At 46.1% G+C, this 27,743-nt stretch overlaps 1 protein-coding gene across 1 annotated transcript; it reads right to left on the reverse strand.

Moving 5' to 3' along the window:
- Positions 1–148: 148 nt before the first annotated feature.
- Mogat2 (monoacylglycerol O-acyltransferase 2) lies at positions 149–27,743 on the reverse strand. Its single transcript, XM_070034663.1, has 6 exons — positions 27,656–27,743; positions 18,861–19,039; positions 3,999–4,203; positions 3,521–3,695; positions 2,366–2,565; positions 149–978 (listed from the first exon to the last, which is right to left on the reverse strand). The coding sequence occupies exons 1-6, from the start codon at positions 27,741–27,743 to the stop codon at positions 824–826; spliced, it is 1,002 nt and encodes a 333-aa protein (XP_069890764.1). The 3' UTR covers positions 149–823.

A 27,743-nucleotide genomic window follows, 5' to 3' on the forward strand; every position in this document is an offset into this window, starting at 1 on the left:
GGTCCTCTCCAGCCCAGTCTGACCCAGCTACTGTGAAGGCATGTCAGGGCCATAGGGCCAATCTGGGGATCAGAGCTAAGGTTTCAATCAGCCCCCTTGGTTGGGGTAAAGGAAGGATAATAAAAGGACTAAAATAGAATCCTTTCATTTATTGAAGTAACATTTTTGGGCCCTCTGTTTTGCACCAAGGCTGAGGGCTGAAGTTGTAAGGGTAAGAGGCTTGCTCGTGGAACAATCAGCCCACTTGACCCCAAGGTCATCTTAGTCAGAACTGAGATTCAGAGGGAGATAGTCAGAATGCTGTTCTCCTTGCCTACTTCCTTCTAGGCACTGGGGCTGCCATGCCATAGCTCAGAGACGCCAGCAATTGGAAGGTGCCAAAAGAAGAAAGAGTGGGGTTTAGTGTCCACCTCTCTTTTTTCAGCTCAGGAAAGGACATCCAGGATAGGGAACATGGGATAGGACTCTTTTCCCCTACATTATCTTTTATAATCTTTGAGTAACATTACAACAGAATAGATCTTGGAAATCATTCTCTTCCAGTCCTCTTATCCATTCCACAAAGAAGCAGATAGAGGCCAGAGTGGGAGGGGAAAGGGGTAACCTGCTGAGCTTTTGCAACAGGAATACAAATCACAGATGTCAGGGTCTGTCTCCTGCCTGTGATGCCAGCAGCACTTGGAGTTGCAGGAGGCTAGAAAGGCTCTGGAGACTAGTTCAGCAACACCTCCTCCAGGAAGCCTCCTTCAATCACAGCACTTCCTAAAGGCTCCTGAATGCTGATCCTGACCTCCAAGGCAACCTCTTCATTGGCTGGAGGGGCTCAGATGATCTCCAGATGTTGGTCTGCAGGAATGTTGAACTTGAGCTTATGGGCCTCAAAGAGGTTGCACAGTTCCTTGATATACTTCTGGTGCAGCTGGCTCACCTCCTCCTCTGAAGGATTCATTATCTGCTGTACTTCGATGGGCTTTCCCACTGCAAGGCACAGGCAGAGAACCATTAGGGTCACAGGGTCCCTGGGAGTGATGCCCACTCCTACCCTCCTACAAGGAAAAAACTCTCCCATCCCTTCCCTCCCTAATTCTTTTTTCCATGACTGATCATTGAACCTAGGGCCTAATGTATGCTAGGCAAGCAGTCCACCACTTGAGCCAGGCTCCTAATTCTCAGGCACTGGATTCTAAGGTGTTGACAGAACTCTGAGTAATCTATATGTGTTTTATGTTCTCCCCTTTAATCCTGTTGTTTAACAGGATAACAAACCTGTTGTTATTCCTATGATATGAGTAAATGATGCTCAAAGAAATTAGGTAATTTGTCCAAGGTTACATAGCTCAGAAGGAGTAATACTGGATTTTGATATGGGTTTTGCTGCTGTAGTTGTTATTGTTTGTTTGTGGAGGTTTTTTGGTGTCCCATCTTGAGGCTTGAATTCAGGGCCAGGGTGCTGTCCCTTAGTTTTTTCACTCAAGGGTGGCACTCTACCACTTGAGCCAGGCCTTCACTTACAGCTTTTGCTGGTTAGTTGGAGATAAGAGTCTCGAGGAGGGCTGGGAAGGTGGCTCAGTGGTAGAGCGCTTGCCTTGCATGCCTGAGGCCCTGGGTTCGATCCTCAGCACCACATAAGCAAAAAAAGAAAAAAGCTGGAAGTGGCGCTGTGGCTCAAGTGGTAGAGCACTAGCCTTGAGCTGAAGAGCTGAAGGAAAGTGCCCAGGCCAAGTTCAAGCCCCACGACCGGACCTCCCCCCCCCCCCAAAAAAAAGGAGTCTTGAGGATTTGTCGGCTTGAGTTGGCCTCAAACTAGATTCTCAGATCTCAGTTTCCAGAGTAGCTTTACTGCTACTTTGCACACAATTTTAACATACTTCCCTGGTATTCACCTTCTCCAAATTAGTCTTATGAAATCAGACTTAAACTCTTTCTCTGACATAGTAAAAATGTCAGCTGGAACGTCATTCAAATTTCAACTTTGTTACTCAAAGGCAGTGTAATCTTTTGGATGGACAGAACTTAACTTCTCTGAGTCTCAGTTTACCACCAGTGGATAAAGATAACAGACTCTACCTCAAAGGTTGTTAGGGTCAACTGAAGCATGGCATGGAAGGCAGCAAGCATAGTATTTGTCACATAGCAGGCCCCCTGATCTCTTCCATTGAGAATAAGCCACAGAAATCAGTGCTGATATTGCTCTTGTTGTCTCTCTTACAGCTAGTACCAGACTGTCTCCTATTAGGGATATCTCCTTGAGCATGTATGTCCCAGTTTTGAACATGAACACCGAGTAGTCAGGGATGTGTCTGGCTCATGTTCACATCCTACTGTTCCCCTTAACCCGCCCCACCCAGTCTAAATCTTGACTCACCTATGGTGGTGATGGGCTGGCGGAAGGGCATGAGACCAAGGCTGTACTGAAAGACACCACGGCCATGGAACAGTGGGAGAGAAAAGCCCATGATCTTTTGCAGCTTGTTCTGGACAGAGCGGAGCCAGGAGCCAGGAGGATTGCTAACTTGTTTATACAGGTCATTCTCCCCAAAGGAGAAGATCGGTACCAAAGCTGCCCTAGAGAGACACAGGAGAGGGGATGTGGGAGGCCCCAAACAAGACACAAGTTATAAGGTTACCTAGCTTCCTGCAGGGACTCAGTGGCCAGGAACTGGAGAAGGAAAGAGCGCTCTGGGTCTGAGATAGGAAGCCTGGAATTAACTAGACCTGCAAGATGCTGGGCCCTGGTGGTCCCTCTCAGTCCTAGAACTTCCCAGACATAGATGACAGGCTAACCAGAAGCTCCACATACAAAGCACGTGCACTTTTCCACTAGAAAATTATCTTCAATGGCTCAGACTCCTCAAAGATGCTTCACCCATGGTGGGAAAATGGTTCTGCCAGATACTCTCAACCCCATTCTTCCAGATCCTGTATGTTTCAGGTCTTATTCCCCCCCTCTCCTTATCTCATTCTTTAAGAATTTGACTATGAGCCAGGGGCTAGTGACTCATGCCTACTCTGAGGACTGCGGTTCAAAGCTAACCTGGGCAGGAAAGTCCATGAGACTCTTATCTCCAATGAAATACAAAAAAAAAAAAAAAGTGGAAGTGGAGTTGTGGCTCAAGTGGTAGAACACTAGTTTTAAGAAAAATAAATTTAGTCTGAGATACCAAAATAGATTTTTTTCTTTTGGTCATGGGGCTTGAACTCAGGGACTGGGCACTGTCCCTGAGCGCTTTTGCTCAAGGCTAGTACTCTACCACTTTGAGCCACAGCACTACTTCTGGTTTTCTGGTGGCTAATTCAGCTGGCTTTGAACTGAAATCCTTGGATCTCAGTCTCCTGAGTAGCCAGAATGACAGGCATGAACCACCAGCTCCTGGCTGCAAAATAGAATCTTCCTCATGAGTGGACCGGACAATCTGTGTGCTGAAATAGAATCTGTGGCAGGCTGTCCTGTCTCCTCAAAACACAGTCATTACCAGTCTCTGAACCCAGAGTTCTCTCTCTCCCCGAAGAGTTTACACACCCGTTTTCCAGGGCAAGCCTGATGAAGCCCTTGCGGTTCTTCAGCAGAAGCCTGAAGGCTCCAGGCCTGGCATCCAGTGCCTCCTGGGCACCCCCAATGATGATGGCCAGCAAGTTCCCAACACCTTTCTTCTTCAGAATGTAAGCACCGCTGCTTTTATCTGAGCTGACCAATCCTGGGAATAGAGAAAGGTGGATCCACTATTCCATCATGGAGCAGGATTTTAAGGAATGGGTGTACCCAAGAAATAGACCACCAGCCATGCCCATTGAATCCCAAATCCAGCTGGGGCTTCTCTTTCTTCCTACTCCCCTCCCTGGGCCTCAGTGCATAGCACGGTGCTACAGGAAGTTCTTCTTTGGGTCTATATCCTTTTTCTCCTGTCTATGCCCTTGGGAGAAGTACAGAACTACTGCCTCCCTAAAATTCCTCCAGCCTCACTTGCCTGAGTTGCCCTGGGTGGAATGGGGAGACTCACCAGCCGACATGATGTAATCACGGAAAAAGGGTGTGTGGAACCAAAAGTTCAATACCATGAGGAAGGGGCAGATGCCCGGGAAAATAGAAGAGAAGCCGGTGCTCTCGGTGGCCAGGCTGAGAAAGGCACCGGCCGCCAGCACACCATGCGGGTGGAAGGCAGCCACGTAGTTCCGGGAGGGGTCCAGATCCGCCGTCTTCACCAGCTGTGCGGTTTGGGATGGGGACAGCAATCCTGTCAGCTACAGCCAGGCCTGCCTGCCAGGTCCGATGCCCCTCTCACTAGAGACCCTTGGGACAAAGCCTCAGGTTCTACCAGCCTAAGGTTTCTCGGGACGGTGGAGGGTAGTGTGTGACATCTCCTGGGGATGCCATGGTGCTTGGCTTTGCACAAATGACTCTCCTTCCACATAGCTGTGAAAAGGGGGACACGAGGCCCTGTCCCTTTACTTCCTTAGGTTGCTATAAAGCTCAGGCCTAAGATGGGCGCCTGTGGCTCACACCTGTAATCCCAGCTATTCAGGGGGCTGAGATCTGAGGATCACAGTTCAAAGCCAACCCAGGCAGAAAAGTCCACCAGACTCCTATCTCCAATCAAGCACCAAAAAAATCTCAGCTCCACTTTCAACATTTTTGGTGTTTTATTGGAGATAGGAGTCTGGTGGACTTTTCTTCCCAGGCTGACTTTGAACTGTAAACAAAAGCTATGTACATATGACCGTATAAGATGATGTTAATTGAAATAAACCCCAAGATAGGTACACAACTTGTTTTTTTTCTTTCTTGCTACTGTTTTTAATGTATCTAAAATGTACTATGTGATTTTTTTTTGTTTCTTTTGTATGTTCTTCCCCCACAGTATAACCCCTGTTGTCACTGTATTTGATGTCCGTGCCCTGCATCTTGTATATACATTTTTCTAATTTGGGGAGGGAAAGGGAAATAACAAAATGCTGAAACAAGGATACAGGTTGACCCATTGTAACAAGACACTATGTAGAAAAGGAACTTTACACCTGGGGGGGGGGAAGGGGGAAGGGTTGAGGGGGGAGGAAGGGATGGTAGGGGAAAAACAAAGGAGGGGGTAACAATGCTTGATAGGAAATGAACTCATTACCTTACTCATGTAACTAACCCCTCTGTACACTATTTTTACAATAAACAAACAAAAGTGCCTGGAATGACCAGTATCAGATAGGATATAATGTGCAAGAATCTATGGCCACTAGGGGGCGCGACAATGCCGGAAGCTCTCAGTCTAACAACACTCAATGTAAGAAATTGGCCCTTTAGCAGGATGTTGATGGAGAGGGCTCCTTATCAGGCTGAAGGAGTCTGCAGACCCAGAGGCTGGCTCTGGATCCTTTACCATCTCATACTAGATGAGTGTCACCCTGTGGCTCTGTGTCCCTCCCCCCAGGCTGGACCTCCTCTGCCCTTTGTCCACTCTCTTTTCCTGGCTGGGTGCTGGCCTAGTCAGGTCTGCGTCACTGAGGGTGTAGCAGAGTCTATAAGGCACTGTACTTGAAGAGGTAGACAAGAGCTCTGCTTGTCAAGAGCTGCTTCTAGGTGAACTGGGGTGAAGGTAGAGGGGTGGGAACTGAGCAAACAAACGGTGTTCTGCATGGGCTGTGCACAGAGCTGAGTCTGCAAAGATCATTGCCAGAGGCCGCAATGGTAAGCCAGGACCAGTTCCTTGCCCTGCCAGCAGGGATCCTGAGACTCACTGCTCCATCCCCTAATTCCTGAGCAGAAGGCTCCCTAGTGGAACTGCTCTCCCAATAATTAATTAGCAATTGGCAGGGAGTGGGGCGGTGTAGGCAGCCCTTTCTAATCTGGCTTAGCTTTTTCAGGGAAGTTCTTCCTACCATCATCCTGACTCCCAGAGGATTCTTGTTGCTGCCTTTGCCTGGCTTCCTGTCCTCAGAGCAGCTTGGAGGGTCCTGAGCTTGACTGCTCATCCAGCTGCACAACTGCAGTGTGTGTGTGTGTGTGTGTGTGTGTGTGTGTGTGTGTGTGTGTGTGTGTGTGTGTGTGTGTGTTGGTACTCAGGCTGGCTTAGCTTTTTTTTATTTTTTTGCTCAAAGCTGGCATGCTACCCTTCTGGCTTTTTGATGGTTAATTGGACATGAGTCTCAAAGACTTTCCTGCTTGGGCTGGCTTTGAATCATGATCCTCAGATCTCAGCTTCCTAAGTAGCTAGGATAAGCCACAGGTGCCCAACCAGCTCTATATTCTGTCATTGATCTGGACTTGATCTCTGCAACTTGCAATCCCTTTCTTTTCCCATCCACCAATATTCTCTGGGTTACATGATGGTCTTTGGCAGAAGGGCTGCTGAGAACACAGGTGGAGGGAAGGTAAGACCAAACCTCTTCCCTTGGTGCAGCAGAGGATGTATGAGATATGAAATGCAGACAGAGCTGAGACCCACATTTTCTCCCTGGGAGAGGCACAGGCACCCCGACCCCACCTGGTGATGAAACAGTTGCATATATACTTTCATTCTCTGCTCAGGAGGGGGAACTCTGTTCCTCCAAAAACAAAAAGCTATGTGACAATACCTATCACAACCACAAGAACAGAAAAGGAAAGGAGTTTAAACCACAGAACAGAAAAGGAAAGGAAAGGAAGGAAGGAAGGAAGGAAGGAAGGAAGGAAGGAAGGAAGGAAGGAAGGAAGGAAGGAAGGAAGGAAGGAAAGAAAGAAAGGGAGAGGGAGAGGGAAAGGGAGGGAGGAAGAAAAGAAAGAGAAAGAGAGAAAGAAGGGAGGGAGGGAGGGAGGGAGGGAGGGAGGGAGGGAGGGAGGGAGGAAGCAAAGAAGGTAGGGAAGGAGGGAGGGAAATATTAAGTGAAGTAAGCCAGGCCCAAAGAAACATAGGTCCCATGGTTTCCCTTATTTTAATAACTAGTATATGTCTGAGACAAGCAGAAACGGTCAGATAAGGTGATGTTAGGCAAAATGAACCCCAAGATAAGGATTCAAATGTTTTTTTCTGTCTTGCAATTGTTTCTAACACATTTATAAGATGATTTCTTTGTTGCTTTATATATCCTTCCCCCACGATATAACCTCTGTTTTCACTGTATTTGATGTTGGTATAATTTGGGGAGTGGAAGGGAAAAAACATCATTTAAATGGGGATACAGGTGGACACACTGCAACAATGAGATGCACAAGACGTTATGTCAAAAAACTAACTTTACAACTTTGGCGGGGGTGATGGTGAGGAGGAAGGGTGGAAGATGGGAAGGGATGGAAGGGGAAACAAAGGAGGAGTCAACAATGCTTAATAAGAAATGTACTCATTACCTTGCCCATGTAATTGTAAGACACGCACATACACACACACACACACAAATAATATTAATAAAAAAGATGTAGTTATCTAGGGAAACTCTGATTGGCCTCCCACCCAGAGGTCAGTTGTGGAACTAGGCAGAGCTAGGCACAGCCAAGTTGCTAGGCTCTGGAGCTTGCTTTTTAAAAAAATTACTGGTTTCATTTATATACCATAAAATTTCCCCTTTTAAAGTAGACAATTCAGTACATTTTGTAAACATTATGCAACCGTTACCATTAAGTTCAGGGTATTTTCATCTCTCCATAAAGAAACCCATACCTATACAGAAATGGAGGAACAAAGGGTGAACAAATGCATCAGTGCTACTCACTACACACTATGTTGGAAATAAACTATACACCTTGTAGGGTGGGGAAAGAAGGGAAAAACTGGGAGAAAGCAAAGGAATGGGGTGACATTGTCTAAAAAGAAATGCATTCATGCAAGTGGTGCTATGGCTCAAAGTTAGAGTATTAGCCTTGAATGCAAAAACTCAGGAACAGCATCCAGGACCTGAGTTCAAGCCCCATGACCAACAACAACCAAAAAGAAGCAAGTAAAAGAAATAAAATATATTCATTACCTGACTTATGTAACTGTAACCCCTCTGTACATCATCTTTATAATAATAACATTTTTTTTGTTTTTTTGTGGCCTGAACTCTGGGCCTGGGTGCTGAACCTCAGTTCTTCAGCTCAAGGCTAGTGCTCTACCATGTGAGCCAGAGTGCCACTTCTGGCTTTTTCTGCTTATGTGGTGCTGAGGAATCGAACCCAGGGCCTCATGCATGCAAGGGAATCACTCTACCACTGAGCCACCTTCCCAGCCAATAACAAATATTTTTTTAAAAAGACACCCATATCTATTATGAATAAGTTCCCCTCTCTCAGACCTGGGCAACCACTAATGCTCTCTGTCTCTATGAGCCTGCCTGTCTGAATATCTCCTTAGCACAAACATACATGAGTTGCTTGACACTGGCTATGTACTTAGCAGACTGTTTTCAAGGTCTCTCCATGCTGTAGCATGAATCAGTACTTCATTATATTTGATGACTGAGTAATATTTCATTGCATGCATATCCCACATTTTGTCTGTCCACTCACCAGCTGATGGACATGAGTTGCTTCTACTTTTTGGTTATTATGAATACTGTGCCCATGAGCACTTGTGTTCAGTCTTTGTGCAGATGTTTTATTTTCTATCCTTCTCCCCTCCCCTCAGCCAAGTGCCTTGTATTTTAAAGCCCAAACTGATTAATATACTAACTGGAAGATATTTCAAAAAGAATACAACAAAGCTGGGCACTGGTGGCTCATGCCTGTAATCTTAGCTACTTAGGAGGCTGAGATTTTCAGATTGCAGTTCAAAGCCAGTCCAGGCAGGAAGGTCTGTGACATTTTTATCTCCAATTAACTACCAGAAAAACAGAAATGAGAAGTGGTGCTGTGGCCCAAAGTAGTGAAGCATTAGCCTTGAGCAAACGTGCTCAGAGATAAAGTTCAATCCTCGCCATCCATGAGAGAAAAAAAAGAGTACAACAATAAAAATAACATTGTAGCTAGATACCAGTGGCTCATTCATATCTATAATCTTAGCTATTCAGGAGGCTAGCATCTGAGGATCCCAGTTCAAAGCCAGTCCAGGTAGAGAAATCCACGAGACTCTTATCTCCAATTAACCAGCCAAAAAGCCAGAAGTGGGTCTGGGGTTCAAATATAGTGTGCCAGCTTTGAGCAAAAAAAGCTAAAGGATATTAGGATATTATCCAGGCTCTACATTCAAGTTCCAGTACTGGCATGCATGCACACATGCACATACACAATAGATTAGTATACATATTAAAAACATGTGACTAATAAAATTATAAAAGTGTGTCCATTTCCTGGGCTGAACCAGCAGCCAACACACTCCTAGAATGCACACAAATAAAAACAAATAGCTTTCCTTGCTCTGGGTGATGTACCGTCAAAGGTTTAAATTCACAACTTAACAATTCAAGTGTTCATTTTCACAGGACTTCCTTCCTTCCTTCTTTCCTTCCTTCCTTCCTTCCTTCCTTCCTTCCTTCCTTCTTTCCTTCCTTCCTTCCTTCCTTCCTTCCTTCCTTCCTTCCTTCCTTCCTTCCTTTCTCTCTTTCTCTCTCTCTTTCTTTCTTTTTCTTTCTTTCTTTCTTTCTTTCTTTCTTTCTTTCTTTCTTTCTTTCTTTTTCTTTCTTTCTTTCTTTCTCTTTGTCAGTTGTGGGGCCTAAACTCTGTGCCTGGGCACTGTCCTTCAGCTCTTCAGCTCAAGGCTAGCACTCTATACGCTACTTCCAGCCTTTTCTGTTTATGTAGTACTGAGGAATGGAACTCAGGGTCTCATGCATGCAAGGCAAGCATTCTACCACTAAGCCATCTTCCCAGCAACACCCCCATTTTCTTTGTTTTGGATTCTTGGCACATGTTGGCAACATAAATATAATACTTGTCTTTGCGGCTGGAAAGCATGCTAATGATGTTAAGCCAAGCTGACTAGACAGAGAGTACTGGGGAGCATAAAACCGCCCTATGACCCAGCCACACCACTCCTGGGCATCTACCCAGAGAAGACAGTTGCATATCCATGTTCATTGCTGCACTATTCACAATAGCCAAGGTATGGAAACAGCCCAGATGCCCAGCAATAGATGAGTGGATCAAGAAGATGTGGTACATATAGACAATGGAATTTTACTCATCCATTAGAAAGAATCATATTGTGTCATTTGCAGCAAAATGATGAACCTAGAACAAATCATGTTAAGCAAGGCAAGCCAAGCTCAAAGAGACAAATAGCACATGTTTTCCTCATATGTGGAAGCTAGATCTAAAATACAACTGTTACACAACAAGTTATACAGGGCTCTATACATTTACATACACAGACTAAAGGAGGATACACAGGTGAAGAACCTAAAGTTGTAACTCTTTTGAGTAATTCTCTTGAACATCTAAAGTACTATTTATCTTGACAAGTTCTAGGTGGGATAGCTAAGATATGGAACCAACCCAGATGCCCCTCAGTAGATGAATGGATCAAGAAAATGTGGTATATCTACACAATGGAATTCTATGCCTCCATCAGAAAGAATGACATTGCCCCATTTGTTAGGAAATGGAAAGACTTGGAAAAAATTAAGTGAAGTAAGCCAGGCCCAAAGAAACATAGGTCCCATGGTTTCCCTTATTTGCAATAATTAGTATATGTCTGAGACAAGCAGATAAGGTCAGGTAAGATGATGTTAGGCAAAATGAACCCCAAGATAAGGGACACAAGTGGTTTTTTTCTTTCTTGCTATTGTTCCTAACATATTTATAAGGTGATTTTTTTTTGTTGCTTTGTATGTCCCTCCCCACGGTACAGTTGATGTTGGTATAATTTGGGGAGGGGAAGGGAAAAAACAAATTGAGATGTATAAGACTCTATGTCGAAAAACGAACTTTACAACTTTGGGGGGTGGGGAGGGAGTGTAGTTCGGATGGGAGGGCAGGGATAGGAGGCGAAAAACAAAGGAAGAGGCAATAATGCTTGATAAGAAATGTACTCATTATCTTGCCCATGTAATTGTAATCCCTCTGTACAGTATTTTCACAATAAAAAACTTATTAAAAAAAATTCTAAGCCGGGTGCCAGTGGCTCATGCCTATAATCCTAGCTACTCAGGAGGCTGAGATCTGAGGATCATAGTTCAAAGCCATCTGGGGCAGGAAAGTCCGTGAGACTCTTATCTCCAATAAACCACTAGAAAACTGGAAGTGGCCCTGTGCGGTAGAACGCTCACCTTGACCTGAAGAGTGCAAGGACAGCGCCCAAACCCAGAGTTCAAGACCCATAACTGACAAAAAAAATAAAATAAAATAAATTCTAGGTAGGAACAAGGGATTTTGGTAGGGGGGCGGGGAGCGGCAAAAAAGGGGGCAAAGAAATGGAGGGAGGAAGAGTGAGCAAATGTAGTCATTGTATTCTATATATACTACGTAAAAAAATGAAGCCAGGCACCAAAGGCTCATGCCTATAATCCTAGCTACTCAGGAGGCTGAGATCTGAGGATCATAGTTCAAAACCATCCGGGGTAGGAAAAGTCCATGAGACTCTTATCTCCAATAAAACCACCAGAAAACCAGAAGTGGCGCTGTGGCTCAAGTGGTAGAGCGCTAGCCTTGAGCTGAAGAGCTGAGGGACAGTGCCTAGGCCCAGAGTTCAAGCCCCACAACCACCAAAAAAAAAAAAAAAAATGAACTATGCGATTTGTGGGTGGGGATGATAGGTGGAAAATGGGGAAAGCAACGAAAGGGGTGACATTGTTGAAGAAATATGGTACTCATGACCTGACTTATGGAATTATAATCCCTTCGAACAACTTCTTAATAATAACAATAAAAATAAAATAAGTTAAATTTAAAAAAGAGAGAATGGGTTAACCACTATAAACCTGAATGAGAAACTTTGACCTGGCAGTCAACATGACCCAAGGTGAGTTGAAAGGATATCGACCAGTAAACATAAATAGAAGTTGAACATTTTCCCTTTCATATAGCGTACCTAGTACACCTTCCGTGTCTCCAAGCACAATCGCCTTGCATGCACAAGACCCCAGGTTTGATGCCCAGTGTATCTAAGTGAATTTTCACTGAAGTAATCTGGGGAGATGGGTCAGTGTGTGAAGCCAATTTCTCTCTGCAGTCCTTTCTCCATTGCTACCATGATGAAGCCATTCCACCATGCTAACAAGGCCTTGTGCCCCATCCTTCCAGAGGGCACCACTTTCAACCCAAGGCCCTCGTCAATGCCTGGGCCAAAGACACCAATACCACATAGGGCTCTGCCATGTCCAGCCAGTCCTGTGTCCCACAAGTGCCTGTGCTCTCTCTCATCATTGGGGTGACCCAAATGCTCCAGAGCCCAAATCCCAGTGGCTCCTTCAGGATCCACTAAGCACTGATGCTGCTGGCTTGTTAATTCTCCCCATGGCCCTAGAGGCCAGCTAGGACACTCAGGTGCTGAGGGACTCACAGATCTGCCGAAAGCCACACCAATGATGGAGTCTGAATTCTACCATCTCCTGCAGAGAGAGCTTTAGAGCCAGGGAGCCTCTACTCCAGATATAGATCACCACCTGGTAGTCAGAACTGACTCTAGAACTTTCTAGTCTAATGTGCAAAGTCCAGGGCACCAGGCTCCATCTCCTGGGGAAAAATGGTTCCTCTATCAGCTGCCTGCTCTTAGGACTCCAGGATGGCTGGAGGAGAGCCTTCAAGGCCTATTTCTCTCTCCTATGTGGAGAGATATTCATAATGACATATACAGGGCCCAATACATTTACTCCCAAACTGACTAACGGAGGATATACTTAGGGGAGGAATCCGAAGGTATAACTCCTCTGAACAACTAAAGTACTGTTTATATAAATGAAGACCAGACCAGGCTTTGGTAGCTCCTGCCTGTAATTCTTGTTACTCAGGAAGTTGAGATTTGAGGATAATGGTTCAAAGCCAACTTGGGCTTTGAAGCTAGAAGTGAGCTGTTGCTCAAGTGATAAGATGCTAACCTTGAGGTGGACGTTGTCAGACTTTGAGTTCAAGACCCAGGCTGGCATGCACACATGCATGCACACACATACACACACACACACACACACACACAAATACCAGGAAATAAAAACATGTTTGGGGGATGGGCAAGGAGAGGCACAGGAATGGAGGGAGGAAAGGGGAGTAAATACTGTCTGTATCCAATGTACACTATGTAAACATGAACTACGTAACTTGCAGTTAGAGACAGGGGGAGGAATATGGGTGAAATGAAGGAAAGGGTGACATTGTCTAGAAGCATTATACTCATCATCTGACTTATGAAATTATAACCCCTTTATACAACTAGTCAGTAGTAACAATAAAATTTTTTAAAATAATTCCCAGGAGGCAGGGGTTGATTGAATATGTCTGGTGCTGGGTTTCAGTAAGTTCAGACTGTTGGCTGTGTACATGTGTGTGCATGCACATGCACTCATGTTCATACATGCATGCGTGTTTTTTGGGGGGTGGTCAGTTGTGGGGCCTGAACTCTGGGCCTGGGCACTGTCTCTCAGCTCTTCAGCTCAAGGCTAGCACTCTACACACCACTTCCAGCTTTTTCTACTTATGTGGTGCTACAGAATCAAACCCAGGGTCTTATGCATGCAAGGTAAGCACTCTACCACTAAGCCACCTTCCCAGCCCATGCATGCATGTTTGTACACAGGGATTGGGCCCCCTCCCTGTCTTTTCGCATCACAGCCAATGAATGAATGGATGGAAAAGCTGGATATTCTCCCTGACCTCGGCAGTAACTCTTTCATGGCCCTGAGTCAGGCTTTGGCTTCCCCATCTTCTCAGTGAAGTTCCTACCCTATCACAACCCTGAGGTCATTTGATAGATACCCAGTGATTTCTATGGGCACATCACCTCAATACTACCTTTCCATTCACATCCTAAGCATCCTGACACCAAGATGCAGCTTGCTATTCTAGTTGGAAGAATTTTTTTTTTAGTCATACATAAAATACTGTGTGATTGGGGCTGGGAAGGTGGCTCAGTGGTAGAGTGCTTGCCTTGCATGCTCGAGGCCCTGGGTTTGATTCCTCAGCACCACATAAGCAAAAAGAAAAAAGCCGGAAGTGGCACTGTGGCTCAAGTGGTAGAGTGCTAGCCTTGAGCTGAAGAGCTGAGGGACAGCGCCCTGGCCCAGAGTTCAGGCCCCACGACCGGATTGAAAAAAAAAATACTGTGTGATTCACCATGTGATCCACACATGTGTGGACTTGATGAAATGTGTGGGCCCTAGACACTAGAGAGAGTGAACTTTCCCAGCACCTACTCTGTGCTGATGCCATGACTACACCAGCTCATACTGCTATTTACTAGTACCAATGTTCCTTGTTTAGAGATGAGTAAACTGAGTCACAGGAACATTAACTTGTTCCAAAAGGCAGAGTCAAAATCTGAGCCCAGACAGCCAGGCTCTGCAGGTGTAATTGTTTCTGTCACCCCACAAGAGCCCCTATTTTTTTTTGAGGGGATGGTCAGTTGTGGGACTTACTCAGGGCCAGAGAGCTGTTCCTGAGCTTCTTCCACTCAAAGCTATCATTCTACCACTTTGAGCCACAGTACCACTTCCAGTTTTCTGGTGGTTAATTGGAAAGAAGAATATCATGGACTTTCCTGCTTGGGCCAGCTTTGAACCACAATCCTCAGATCTCAGCCTCCTGAGTAGCTAGGATTACAGGCATGAGCTACCAGCACCTAGTTTAAAGCCTCTATTTGAAAGGTGTCAGAGATCAGTGGGGTAGGATATACTCTAGAGCTCAAGCCTGGAAATCAAGGTGGATAAAGGAGGAAGGGAGGCAGGTAAAGGATATAGAGGAACAAAAGGTTTAAATCTAAGAAGGTATTCAATGCAGGATGGATGGCAGGGGTGTTGGAAGAAATGAAGCACAAAAAGGGAGAGGTCTGTCTATAGTCAGGACTGGGCTAGAGGGGGAGAGGGAGGAGTCAGGAGCCTGGGGCTCAGGGGTCCTGGTTGTCAACTGTAGTGATTATAATGAGCTTGGTACCTCCTGCCCCCCTTGATGGAAATGCTTGGTCCTTCTTTCCTTCCTTCCTTCCTTTCTGTCCAAGACCAGGACTCAAACTTGGTACCAGACGCTTTTGCTCATTGACTAGCCTCCAAATCCAAACACTTGGTATTATCTGCAGATGGTTTGGTTTTCCTAGCTGGAGGAGGGTGGTGCTGGTACTAGGTGGGTAGATGCTAGGGTTGGGACAGTCGTGTAACAAAGGATTATCCAATCCTAAATACCAATACCAATACATGAGCTAAGAGGCCTCCTGCAGAACTTCCAAGCTGCAGAGTGCAGGGAGGGATTGGGGAGGGGAGGGATGGGCTGTCGTCCCAAGCTGGCTCTGACGATGGGCACGGTGATTTTTCCTGGCACTAGAGCCTGGACGCAGAACCTGGTCCCTCCCTAGACCTTGACCTGTAGAGACCGTGTTTGCTCTGGCTGATGAAATCTTCCTGGGGGAACACCCAGCACATGGGCTGGTCTTTGGCGTGAGGTAGAACAGCTCTCCCCACCATGCAAATAGACTCTCTCTCATTAGCTTTTCCTTTCAGAGGCTGACAGAATGAATTTACAAAGCTCCAAGGCCTAGATAAAATGTCCTAATTCTGCTTGAAATTTCATCACCAAGAGATAATTCATAAAAATCACAGTGATAGCCAAGTGTCACTGTGACCATGTGGCGCTGGTGGCTAATGCTTGTAACCCTAGCTACTCAGGGAGCTGAGATCTGAGGGTGGCGGTTTGAAGCCAGCCCAGACAGGCAAATACAAGAGTCTTATCTCCAATTAACCACCAAAGAGCTGAAAGTGGAGGTACAGCTCTAGTGATAGAATGCCAGTTGAGAAATGAGTGCTTAAAGTCTTGAGTTCAAGCCCTAAGACCCATGCAAAAAGAAAAAAGGAAGAGAAAAATCACAGTAATTTGAACTACCACCGGCACTTGAAAGCTGAGTACAGAAGCTGGGACTTCCTACCTTCTGCTTAGCCTAAGGTTCCTGCAGAGTTTGCACTGGTAAGGTGCAAAAGGTAGGAGTGTATCCTAGGAGGCCTATGGGAGAGGAGTCTGAAGGCTGCTGCCTATCTTTTGCAAGCACCTGGTCTGGGGCAGGCATAGGAAATTATACATTGCCCTCTGCTGGCCATTTCATGGTACTGCCTACACGAGGAAGGGCAGCAGTCCTTGGTGTGAAAGGAAACTTCAAAAATGGTGTATACAGAATCAAAATCAGTGAGGAGGGAAGAGCTAGGGGGAGAACAAAGGAGTGAGTAACGATGTTTGACAGGAAATGTACTCATTACCTTACTCATGTAACTGTAACCATTCTGCACAGCATTTTTACAGTAAAATAAAAATGGTGTAAAATAAAATAAAAATGGGCACCTGTGGTTCATGCCTCCTTGCTCAGGACCCTGAGATCTGAGGATCACTGTTCAAAGTCAGCCCTGGCAGAAAAGTCTCCATAAGACTCTTATCTTCAATTAACCACCAGAAAACAGGAAGTGGAACTGTGGCTCAAAGCAGTAGAGTGCTAGCTTTGAGCAAAAGAGCTCCAGGACAGTGCCCAGGCCCTAAGTTCAAGCCCTACAACCAAAAAAAAAAAAAAAAAGAAAAGAAAGAAAAGGTATATACAGTTCTGAAAATGGAGTCCAGGGTCATACAATTATCAACATTGCCCAGTCTAAGAACTCACCTTCTAGAATCCTGTCTGGGGAGGCAGGGTTGGAGCTGTTTTCCTAATTTCCTTTCACTTTCCAGCCCTGCAGGAGGAGGTACTCTGGATGTTGTCCTTTGCGATTCTGTGGGCTGCCCGGAAGATCCTCCCCGGGGCCACTGAGAGTGAGTATAGTGGTCTCTCTTGGCCAGGGCTGTGATGTGGAACACCTCTCTGGCTCTAAGTTCTAATGAGTTTAGAATTCAGCTCATAAGTGGGAGGCAAGGGCAGAGCCAGCATTTGGAGCATTCAGCCAGAGGCCAGAACCTGCTGAAGATTTCCTTTGGGTGTGTTACAATCGGAAGTACTTAAAACCTCTCCAGGATCCAGGTCACACTTTCCCAGAGACGCTGAAGACAGAGGACAGCAGGATGAGAGAGTGGTGCAGAGAGGAAGGGAGTTCAGAACAGCAAAGCTCAGAGTCCTGGCTGGAGAGGGACAGGAGGAACTCTGCTTGTCCTGACAAGTCCAGCCTGTCTAGACCTGGGGAGGGGCCCTGGCAGGGGAAACACATCTGAAGGGTAGGGAAGACTGCTGCCCACTGTAGACACCTCCCCTCCCCCCCCAGCCAGCCATGTGCTCAGCCCTTCCACACCTCTGACAATCTCTGCCTGTTCACTCAGTGCCCTCCGCTGCAGTCCTTATCAGCCCTTTGCTCTGGAGGCCCTGATCTCAGGTGCTAAGGGCTCTTGCAGGCTGCTTATCACCCAGCCCTACCCAGTCCCTCAGGCCCCAGAGCTCTAACAATGGAACGTGGCAGGATTCTTGGCTTTGATTGTGAGTCCTCATGACTCAGGCAAGTTTAACCTCATGTCCTCCCCTGTGGCCAACTGGGGATCTAATTCCTAGAGGGCTAGAAGCAAAGGGAGAAGCCAAGCAGGTGTGAAAGTCAGGGCAGCAGAGCTCCAAGTACTGAGTCCCCTCAAACCCACAGCCACACCCAGGTCTCCTGGTGAAAGAATAACTGTATTAGTTCTGCCAGCTTAGTTATCTGCAGTACCCAGGTTGGGATGTAGTTATCATCTCTATTTTGTATACAACCAAAGGGAGGTTCAGAGAAACTGTGTAACTCACCCAAGGTCACACAGCTGATGTATGGTAGATTGGAGACTGAAATCTGGGCTGTCTGGCTCCACAGCTTTCTTCTTTACTGCTTGCAGAGGAGGGTCAACTGACTCTGCCTGGCCCACCCATGCTCCCACTGCCTTCCCATCCTTGCCCAGCTGGCCAAACAAACCATCCAGGGTTTGGTCTGTCTGGATCAGTGGAAGGAGCCCCAGCACCATCCTTCAAGTCCAGGGCAGTGTCTACCATGACGATGTGGTACTGTGAACCAGAGAGCCAGAGATTTGAGTGCAAAGTAGAAGATATTGGTGTGCTCATGAATCCATGGGGAAACTGAGGTTCAGAATAGGACAAGGCCTTGCCCAAGGACACACAGTTTGCCAGCAATAAGGACAGAATAAAACCTGAAGACAGGAAACCTCAGGACTCCCTACCCCCCGCCCTAGCCTTGCATAGATTGCTGAAACATTACAATTTGCAAGAGAACTTGCTGTGTGACTTTGGTCATGCCCTAGTTCTTCTCAGGCCCCACTCTCATTGATGAGTATAACCTACAGTCAGATTGGCTCATAGGAGCTGTCATTTGTCACCCTAACCCTAAATCTAGTCTCTGACAGCACTGTTCTTGTGTGTTATGGCAGGTACCAGTAGCTTATGCCTGTAATCCTAGCCATGCAGGAGGCTAAGATCTGAGGGTCTCAGTTCAAAACCAGCCAAAGCAGTAAAGTCCATGAAACTCTTATCTCCAACGAACTACCAAAAAGCCAGAAATGGAGCTGTGGCTCAAATGGTAGAGTGCTAGCTAAGAGATAATGACTAGGCCCTCTCTCACACACACACACACACACACACACACACACACACACACACACACACACACACACACACACACACACACACACACACACACACACACACACACACACACACACATACTACCTGCCCTTTAGAGCTTCTCTAGACTCTCAGTGACCCCAGGTTCTTGGGGATAGAAAGCCACAGAGAGACACGGGACCCTCCCCTGAGCACCCAGGCTCCACCTCCCAGCTAGCATCCTGCTTCTGTGGGCAGTGATGAGGGGCTGTGGGGCCCTGACCACACCACACCAGCTCCACTACTCACCAAGGCTGGAAAATAGTTCTTCATGTGGTTCCATATTCTCCAGTTCCGGACGCTGTTGAAGCGCCTGCCCCCTTGTCGTGGCTTGTCCCAGTCCAGGTACAACCAGATGCCATACAGGAAAGAGATGAACCAGAACCTCGAGAACAGGAGGACTATGAAGATGACGACGCAGATCTGGGCTGCAGTAGGAAGCAGCACAGTCAGGGCCCTGAGGACCATGAGGAGGTAGTGGTCCTCTTCCCCAAGAGGAAGACATTAGCTCCCATGCCTTCCACCACGGCACATGGGAGCATGGCTGAGTGCAGGTGGGCTTAAGTCCAAAGCCATTCCCCCAGGCTGCCTGACCACGCCACTCCATCTTCTTTTCCCCAATTCAGCAATAACCAGTCTCTCAAATATGCAACCAAGCCAGGCACTGGTGGCTCACGAGCTACTGGGGAGACTGAGATTTGAGGATCATGGTTCAAAGCCAGCTGGGACAGGAAAGTCCCTGAGATTCTTATTTCCAATTCAGCACCCCAAAAGAAAACCAGAAGTAGAGCTGTGGCTCCAGTGGTAGAGTACTAGCCTTGAGCAAAACAAACAAACAGAAAGCTCAGGAACCCAGGCCCTGAGTTCAAGCCCCAGAACTGGCACCAAAAATTAATTAAAGAAAATAAAGGCAACCAGATTGGATCGAGGATCCCAGAGAACAAGAGAGCCTTTTTCTACCCAGCCCTTTCTGTCCAGCCTTTGCCTCATGTTTCCAGTAAGTTCAGTCCAGTCCTTCTTCATTGCTTCCAGGCAGAGCCCAGCCTGGCATCAGGCTCCTGAAAGTTGCCCTTTGTCCTCCTGATTTTGATCCCCTCACCGACTTATACACCCAGTGCTCCAGCCGCTGCCCAGTATCTCAGTTTAGTATCCAGTGTTCCTAAACACTTCCAGTGGTTTCCTTTTCCTCCGCTGCCCTCTGCTGAATTGGGAAGAGAGGAAGAGGACACCCTTGGCTATCCTGCAGGAACAACAGGCCTAGGACCAGGAACAGTGTGGAGTTCTATTATTCTGCTACAAACTAATCCTACTTTGTATCAGTGGTTGTGGGGCCAGCCCTAATCAGATGTCAATAAGCATCATTCCGAGAGAATATCAGCTCCCCAGTTCCTTCCACACAATACCAAGTTGTTATTGCTGTTGTTTTATGGGAGGGTGTTTTGGGGGCTTGAATTGAGGTCCTCACACATGCTTCACATAGCTCAATACTTTGTCACTGAGTACATTCATATAATCAAAACAGGCCAACTCCCTGGTGCATAGTCTTACTTGGAAGCAGTACATGGGAGCTGCCAGGAATCTGTCGGTCATGGAGGACTTCCTGGGGGAGGGGACTTTTGGCCCAGTTTGAAAAGTAAAGATTTAGCAGCCAAAGGATGTAAACTAGAGCCCAAATTATTCCCAATGCATGGAGCACCTACTATGAGCCAGGTGCTGGTGGTCCAGCCTTGAGCAACAGACAAATATTTACCTTTGTGAAGTCAACTTTCCAGAGCTGTAGTTGACATCTTTGACCTTGTGTTTTATTTTTAGTTATTTGTTTGTTTGTTTTGCCAGTTCTGGAGCTTGAAATCAGGATATAGGCACTGTCCGTGATCTTCTTTGGCTCAAGGTTAGCACTCTACCACTTAAGCCACAGCACCACTTGCAGCTTTTTCTGTGTATGTGCTACTGAGGTATCAAACCCAGGGCTTCATGAATGCTAGGCAAGCACTCTACCACTAAGCCCCAATTCTAGCTCTATTTTTATTTCTTGTATTTTGTAGAACTGGTTTTAAATTCAGAGCTTTGTTCAGCTAGCCAAGTTTCCTGCTACTTACACCACATCGCCAGCCTTTAAAAATATTTTTTTTCCTAGTAAAATTTTCTGAAAACAAACTTTGCCATCTTAGCCATTGTGTGTGAATGTGTAAGGGAGCTGAGGCATGTACTCTACGCTTTATACTCTCTGAGCTGAGGTTCTACCCCTGGAGCCATTACTTCTGGCTATTTCTGGTTCACTGGAAATAAAATGCTCACTGATTTGTGTGCCCTGGCTGGCTCTGAGCTGTGATCTTCAGATCTGTCTCCTGAGTGGCTAGGATTACAAGGGTGAACCAGTGGCGCCCACTTAGACTGGCTTAGTTGCCTTTTGGTTTATCTAATTAACAAAAAAGTCAATTAGAAAGTTGTGTGGTGGTACAAGGATCCCTGTAAATCTGTCAAATGGAGACAGGATGCCGGAGAGCAAGGATGGAAGGGAGATTGTCTCCCATTTATTAATTAATATTTTACATATAAAACAAGCCAGGAGTGTTGGCTTATGCCAATAACCCCAGCTACTCAGGAGGCAGACATAGGGATCAGGACTCCAGACCAAATGAGGAGAAAAGTGAGCAAAACCACATCTCAATCAATAAAAGCTGGACTTGGTAGTGCATAACCATCATACCACTGGTTGTAGTAAGGCACAACTCTAATTCCAGTACTTAAGAGGCTAAGGCTAGAACACTGAGTCTGAGGCCTGCCTGGGCTACATAGCAAGATATTATCTTAAAAAAAAAATCAGTGTAATAAGAAATAATGCCAGGGGCTAGGAAGGTGGCTCAGTGATAGAGAGCTTGCCTTGCATGCCTGAGGCCCTGGGTTCGATTCCTCAGCACCACATAAGCAAAAAGAAAAAAGCCGGAAGTGGCACTGTGGCTCAAGTGGTAGAGCGCTAGCCTTGAGCTGAAGAGCTGAGGGACAGTGCTCAGGCCCAGAGTTCAGGCCCCACGACTGGACCCCAAAAAAAACAAAAAAGAAATAATGCCAGGCACTGGTGGCTCATGCCTGTAATCCTAGCTACTCAGGAGGCTGAGATCTGAGATGGAGGTTCAAAGCCACCCTGGGCAGGAAAGTCCATGAGATTCTTATCTCCAATTAACCACAATCTATCACTTCTGTGGCACTGTGGCTCAAGTGGTAGAGTGCTCACCTTGAACTGAAGAGCTCACGGACAGCACCCAGGCCCACAGTTCAAGCCCCACGACCGCCTCCCCTCCCCCCAAAAAAAGAAAAAAAGAAAAGAAAAGAATAAAAGAAATAATAAAACCCCAGTTAATACTCTTGCCTTGGGCAAACCAAAAGTCTGTGCAGGTAGCTCCCACTTTAAGAAAACCAGCTCTAGGGCTGGGAAGGTGGCTCAGTGGTAGAGTGCTTGCCTTGCATGCATGAGGTCCTGGGTCCATTCCTCAGCACCACATAAGCAGAAAAGGCCAAAAGTGGTGCTGTCGCCCAAGTGGTAGAGCGGTAGCCTTGAGCTGAAGAGCTGAGGGACAGCACCCAGGCCCAGAGTTCAAGCCCCACAACCGACCAAAAACAAAAACAAAAACAAACAACAACAAAAAAAACGAAGAAAAAAAAAGAAAACCAGCTCTAGAGAATATAATCAATAGTTCATAGTGACCACCTGGAGGGTGAAGTTATGAGGGTTTTTTTTATTTTGAAAATATTATAAAAAGCAGGGACTACTTTTTCTGTTTAAAAATAAATTATTAAGCTGGGTGCCGGTGGCTCACGTCTGTAATCCTAACTACTCAGGAGGCTAAGATCTGAGGATTGCGGTTCAAAGCCAGCCCAGGAAGGAAAGTCTGTGAGACTTCTATCTTCAATTAACCACCAGAAAACTGGAAGTGGTGCTGTGGCTCAAGTGGTAGAGCACTCACCTTGAGCTGAAAAGCTGAGGGACAGTGCCAAGGCCCAGAGTTCAAGCCCCAGGACATTAGACTTATGAAATGATAACTCCTCTGTACATTGACCTTTATAATAACAATTAAAAAATAAATAAAATCTGAGGCTGGGAAGGTGGCTCAGTGGTAGAGTGCTTGCCTTCATGCATGAGACCCTGGGTTCAATTCCTGAACACTACATAAGCACAAAAAGCCAGAAGTGGCACTGTGGCTCAAGTGGTAGAGCGCTAGCCTTGAGCTGAAGAGCTGAGGGATAGCACCCAGGCCCAGAGTTTAGGCGCATGACTGAGAAAAAAAAAAGAACTAAATCTTACGCTGAGAAAAGTGTAAAAAGTAGAATTGACACTATAGTTTTCCTGACTTCTTTTCATTGTGAATTAAGGAAAATTTTGAACAAAAGAAAAAAAATCCAAAGTTATGAATTATTATTTATAAAAAGTATGTGACAATTCACAAATAATAACCAAAATATTACTGCATACTTTAACATCAAAAATAAAATTTTGAGAACATGAAAAAATTATTAGAAAAAAACCCTATGCAGATGTCATGTCATTTTATCCACAAATATTTCAGCATGTATTCCCAAAGTATGTGGTCATTTAAAATACGTACAGTCACAATTCCATTCTTTTACTTTCTTCTCTATTGGTTGATGGGCTTGAACTCAGGGCCTGGGCTAGCGCTCTACCACTTGAGCTACAGCACCACTTTCGGTTTTCTGGTGGTTTATTGGAGATAAGAGTTTCACGGACATTCCTACCTGGGCTGGCTTTGAACTGCGATCCTCAGATCTCAGCCTCCTGAGTAGCTAGGATTACAGACGTGAGCCACCGGCACCTGGCTTCAGAAGTCATTACTTTATTTAATTATTTATTTTTATTTTTTGGGTCCGGTCGTGGGGCCTGAACTCTGGGCCTGGGGGCTGTCCCTCAGCTCTTCAGCTCAAGGCTAGCGCACTACCATTTGAGCCATAGCACCACTTCTGACTTTTTTATTCTCTGCTTATGTGGTGCTGAGGAATCGAACCCAGGGTCTCATGCATGCAAGGCAAGCGCTCTACCACTGAGCCACCTTCCCAGCCCATTACTTTCTTTCTTTCTTTTTTTTTTTTATTGTGAAACTACTGTACAGAGGGGTTACAATTACATGGGCAAGATAATGAGTACATTTCTTATCAAGCATTGTAGCCTCCTCCTTTGTTTCCCCTTCCCATCCCCATTACTTTGTTAATAACATTAAATGTCCAGCCATTTCTCCAATTTTTCTGATTGTCTCACAATTGTTTAATCCCCTCTCTCATTTGTTAAAATTAAGACTGAAATAAAGTTCTGTGTATTGCAAAAACAAACAAACAAAAACCCAAAGGGTTGAATACTGGTGGCTCACACCTGTAATCCTAGCTACTCAGGAAGCTGAGATCTGAGGTTGGTGGTTTAAAGCTAGCCCCAGCAGAAAAGTCCAAAGAACTCTTCAATGAACCAGCAAAAATCAGCAAGGGGAGGTGCGGCTCCAGTAGTAAAGTGCCAATCTTGAGTGAAAAAGCCAAGCAAGAGCATGTGGTCCAGAGTTCTAACCCCAGTATTGGCAGGCACGTGTGCATGTGCATACCCACACATGTGCATACACACACAGAACAAAATAAACAAAAGAAAAAACCCCAGAGGATTTTTACCCCTGGCCAGAAAGATCCCCATCCCTCCATCCCCACCCCTAATTGTAACTCCTGATGGCAGGCAAATTCAGACTGGGGATCGTGTAAGAAGTGAGACACCTTCTGTTTCATATTCTTTATAACCCTGGGTGGGCTAAGTTTAAACCCTGACTATGCAAAGGCCTAAAGAAGGTAAATAAATTGACTAAGGAACCATAACAAGCTAGAAAGGGAGGACTTGAGATTCAGGTCCTACTGACTGGTCCATATCATGTGCCCAACATCCATCCATCCATCCATCTGTTCATCAAAGATGAGCTCTGACTCTTCTAGACACTAGAGCTGCAGATACAAGCAACAGAATTGGAAGGATGCTCATTTTCCCATGTAAGAGGCATGAGCTGTGGAGAGAGGAAAGCAAATAGACTGCTAGCAATCAAGAAGCCAATCTGGAAACCTTGGAGCCCTGAGCCTTTGGTGACTATCTTGACTTTCCCAGGCCTCTATTTGCATTTTGCAAAATGCATCCCCTACCCCCAGCATGAATCAGCTGTTCAATGTGTGTGCACTATCCTTCATCTCACCTCTGTGCTGTGTTCTCCAACTCTGGAGCATCCATTCTCCTTACTGGCCTATTAAACTTCCTCAAGTACCACATTTGTGTGGGCCTGCTGCCTCTTCCCCAGCCTCTCTGCCACAATGCTCACATGGTGACTTCTCAAGTCCCAGAGCTCCCCAAGATCACCCAAGAGCACTCAAGATTAAGCCAAACCGCTTCCTCTGATTTCCTATGCTTTTGCTTCCAGGAGTTCAGCTATACATGGGCAAGATCTGACATCCACCCAGGCTTCTTTACCCCTCTCTAGTCAACTCTGAAGTTTATATCCAGGAAAGCCCTTCTCCTAAAAAGCTCTTGAACCTAGACCTTTCTGCCCACCCCCTGCTAACCTGGCAAGTTCTTTCGACTTTATGGTTCAAGAAGCCAAATTGGAAGTTATTACATAAGTACCTTGATAGTCATTTAAAATACAACCTTTCACCCCAAAGATAAGGAAACAAAGGACCTCTTTTTAATTTTTCCCATTGTTTTTAGATAACTCTGTATTCTTTGCCTCATATATGGTGTATACATATGTACATCTGAGGAAAGGTGGGAACAGAGCACAGAATCAGTAGGTTAAAAAAAATACAGCAGAGGGGCCCATCAGCTGTACTGGACATTGATGGAAGTGAACTAACCAACTCAAGGACAGTGATGGGAGGGAGGGAATGAGTAAGAAAGAAGAAAGGGATGATATTGAACAAAAGGAAAGAAATGCACATATCACCCCATTTGTAATAAATAGTTTTGGGGGCTGGGAAGGTGGCTCAGTGGTAAAGCGCTTGCCTCACATGCATGAGGCCCTGGGTTTGATTCCTCAGCACCACATAAACAGAAAAAGCCAGAAGTGGCGGTGTGGCTCAAGTGGTAGAGCACTCACCTTGAGCTGAAGAGCTGAGGGACAGCGCCCAGGCCCAGAGTTCAAGCCCCACAATGACAAAAAAAAATGGTTTTCTTGTTAAGGGTCATAAAGTCCATAAGCAATGTAGATTAAGATAATGATGAGTATCATTGTGAAGACTAAAAGGCGTTTGTGACTTTAAAAAATAAATATATTAATATATAGAGAACCTTTCAAAAAAAATTAAGCCATGTGTGGTGGCACATGCCTTTTAATCAGCACTTGGGGAAATTGAGGGAGAAGTTCAAGGCCAACCTAAGCTACATAGTGAGACTTTGTCTCAAGACACAAAACAATTCAAACTAATATATTCTTAGCTCTTAGAGTGTCTAAACACATTCTCTGTGTTGGATTTGGTCCCTACACCCCTGAGCTAGACTGTGACTGTTCCTCCTTTTGCCCTGTCCCCCCACCCATGCCCCAAGACACAGAAGGCACCTCCATGGCAGGGACAGGGACCTTTACCCCCCAGGCTGGACCTTGTCACTCCATTCCCTGAATGCTGAGAACCTCCTTTGCCCCCAGAATAAAGGGAAAAGGTAAAAACTCCTGCTCTTAGTATGAGTGAGCCCAGGCTCCTTTTCTGGACTCTTTTCCCTTTGCTCCAGGCTGCTTTGATTCTGTGCTACTTATTCCTGACTTTGCCAATGAACCAGTGGCTATGCCAGTGAACCAGGCAGGTCCCAGAGTGTAAGGTGTGCCTGCCTATCCTGCCTTCAGAGATCACAGGAAGCAGCGTGAGCATGATCCACTTCTCTCCTACCTCTGGACTCCCCCTGGCCCCTTGCTCTCTATGCCCACCCAATGTGGCCTACACCTCCTCTCTCTTCCTCCTTAGCTCTTCTTCTTCTGGCAGATAGAAGAGTCTGGGACTCCTGATCTGCGGCCTGGGCCTTCATGTCTTTGCCCTTTTGTATAACAGGGATGACTTGGAGAACTGAACATAGCTACCAACCCTAGGACAGAAACAGAGACCAAATTGAAGGAGTGCTGAGGCAGAAGTCCTGGAGGGCCTACCTTGCAGGGATAAACACTTTAGCTGCAATACCATGAGGATATTCTGCATGTGGTCAACAAGTACTGAGTAAGTTCACGTTTTGATGACCACCAGTGTTTGTGCTCAGGCTGAGCCCCAACCCCAGTGCAGTATTCCTTCCCTAGCCTGATGCCTCCAGATGCTTAACTGACTCTCCCTTCCCGGTCCTCATGTTAAAACCCTTCTGGAAAGCATTCTGTCAGCAGGCTTAAAGTCTGGGCCAGGGGGAAGTGAGGCATACCATAGGACATTGCCACCAGGTTGGATCTATGCTGAGCAGAAGAAAGCACAGATCTGCATTTCATCCCTGCTCTCCTGTTTGCCTGTATACCACTACTGGGTCTGAAACTCAGAGGTGCATGTTCTTGCTGAGCTTTTTCACTCAAGGCTGATGCTCCACCACTTAAACCATACCTCTACTTCCAGTTTTTTGCTAGTTAACTGGAGATAAGAGTCTCCCCCCATGTGTCCTTCCTGGGTTGGCTTCACAGAATCCCCAGATCTCAGTCTCTTGGGTAGCTAAGATTCCAAGTGAGACCCACTGGCACCTGGCTTCCAGATAACTCTGAAAAATGAGATGGAGTCCATCATGTCAGAGCAGCCTGAGGAGCCTGGAACTTTCCCTGCACCTAGCTGCCTCCTTCCCCGCACTCTCTTTAGTGCCAAGAGAACCTGTAGCCAAAATCCAAGAACACTAAAATCCTCCCAAAGTCACAGGGGACCTCTCAAAAGGCTCTGGGACAGGCTCAGAAAGTCTTCCTGTGGGCAGGAGCTGTGAACACAGCAAAACTCCCTCTAGATTTTTTTTTCCCACAACCCTGCCATGGCTGCCCTCCCCGCGGGCTCATGATCTCTTGTCTTACCCACGACCAAGAAATTGAAGACCCAGTGTAGAACCGCGAAGGTTTGCAGCCTGCGCTCCCAAGGCACGGACAAAGGTGCAAACTTCAT

The sequence above is a fragment of the Dipodomys merriami genome, unplaced genomic scaffold (assembly GCF_024711535.1).
Source record: "Dipodomys merriami isolate MVZ:Mamm:240054 unplaced genomic scaffold, mDipMer1.0.p SCAF_25, whole genome shotgun sequence".
Lineage (NCBI taxonomy): Eukaryota > Metazoa > Chordata > Mammalia > Rodentia > Heteromyidae > Dipodomys > Dipodomys merriami.

Excerpts from the sequence above, each read along its gene's own strand:
- Mogat2 (XM_070034663.1), bottom strand. The coding sequence starts at position 27,743 with ATGAAGTTTGCACCTTTGTCCGTGCCTTGGGAGCGCAGGCTGCAAACC. Across the intron at positions 4,204-18,860 it reads AGAACTATTTTCCAGCCTTG|CTGGTGAAGACGGCGGATCT; the intron begins GTGAGTAGTGGA and ends CAAACCGCACAG. Across the intron at positions 979-2,365 it reads CCAGCCCATCACCACCATAG|TGGGAAAGCCCATCGAAGTA; the intron begins GTGAGTCAAGAT and ends TGTGCCTTGCAG.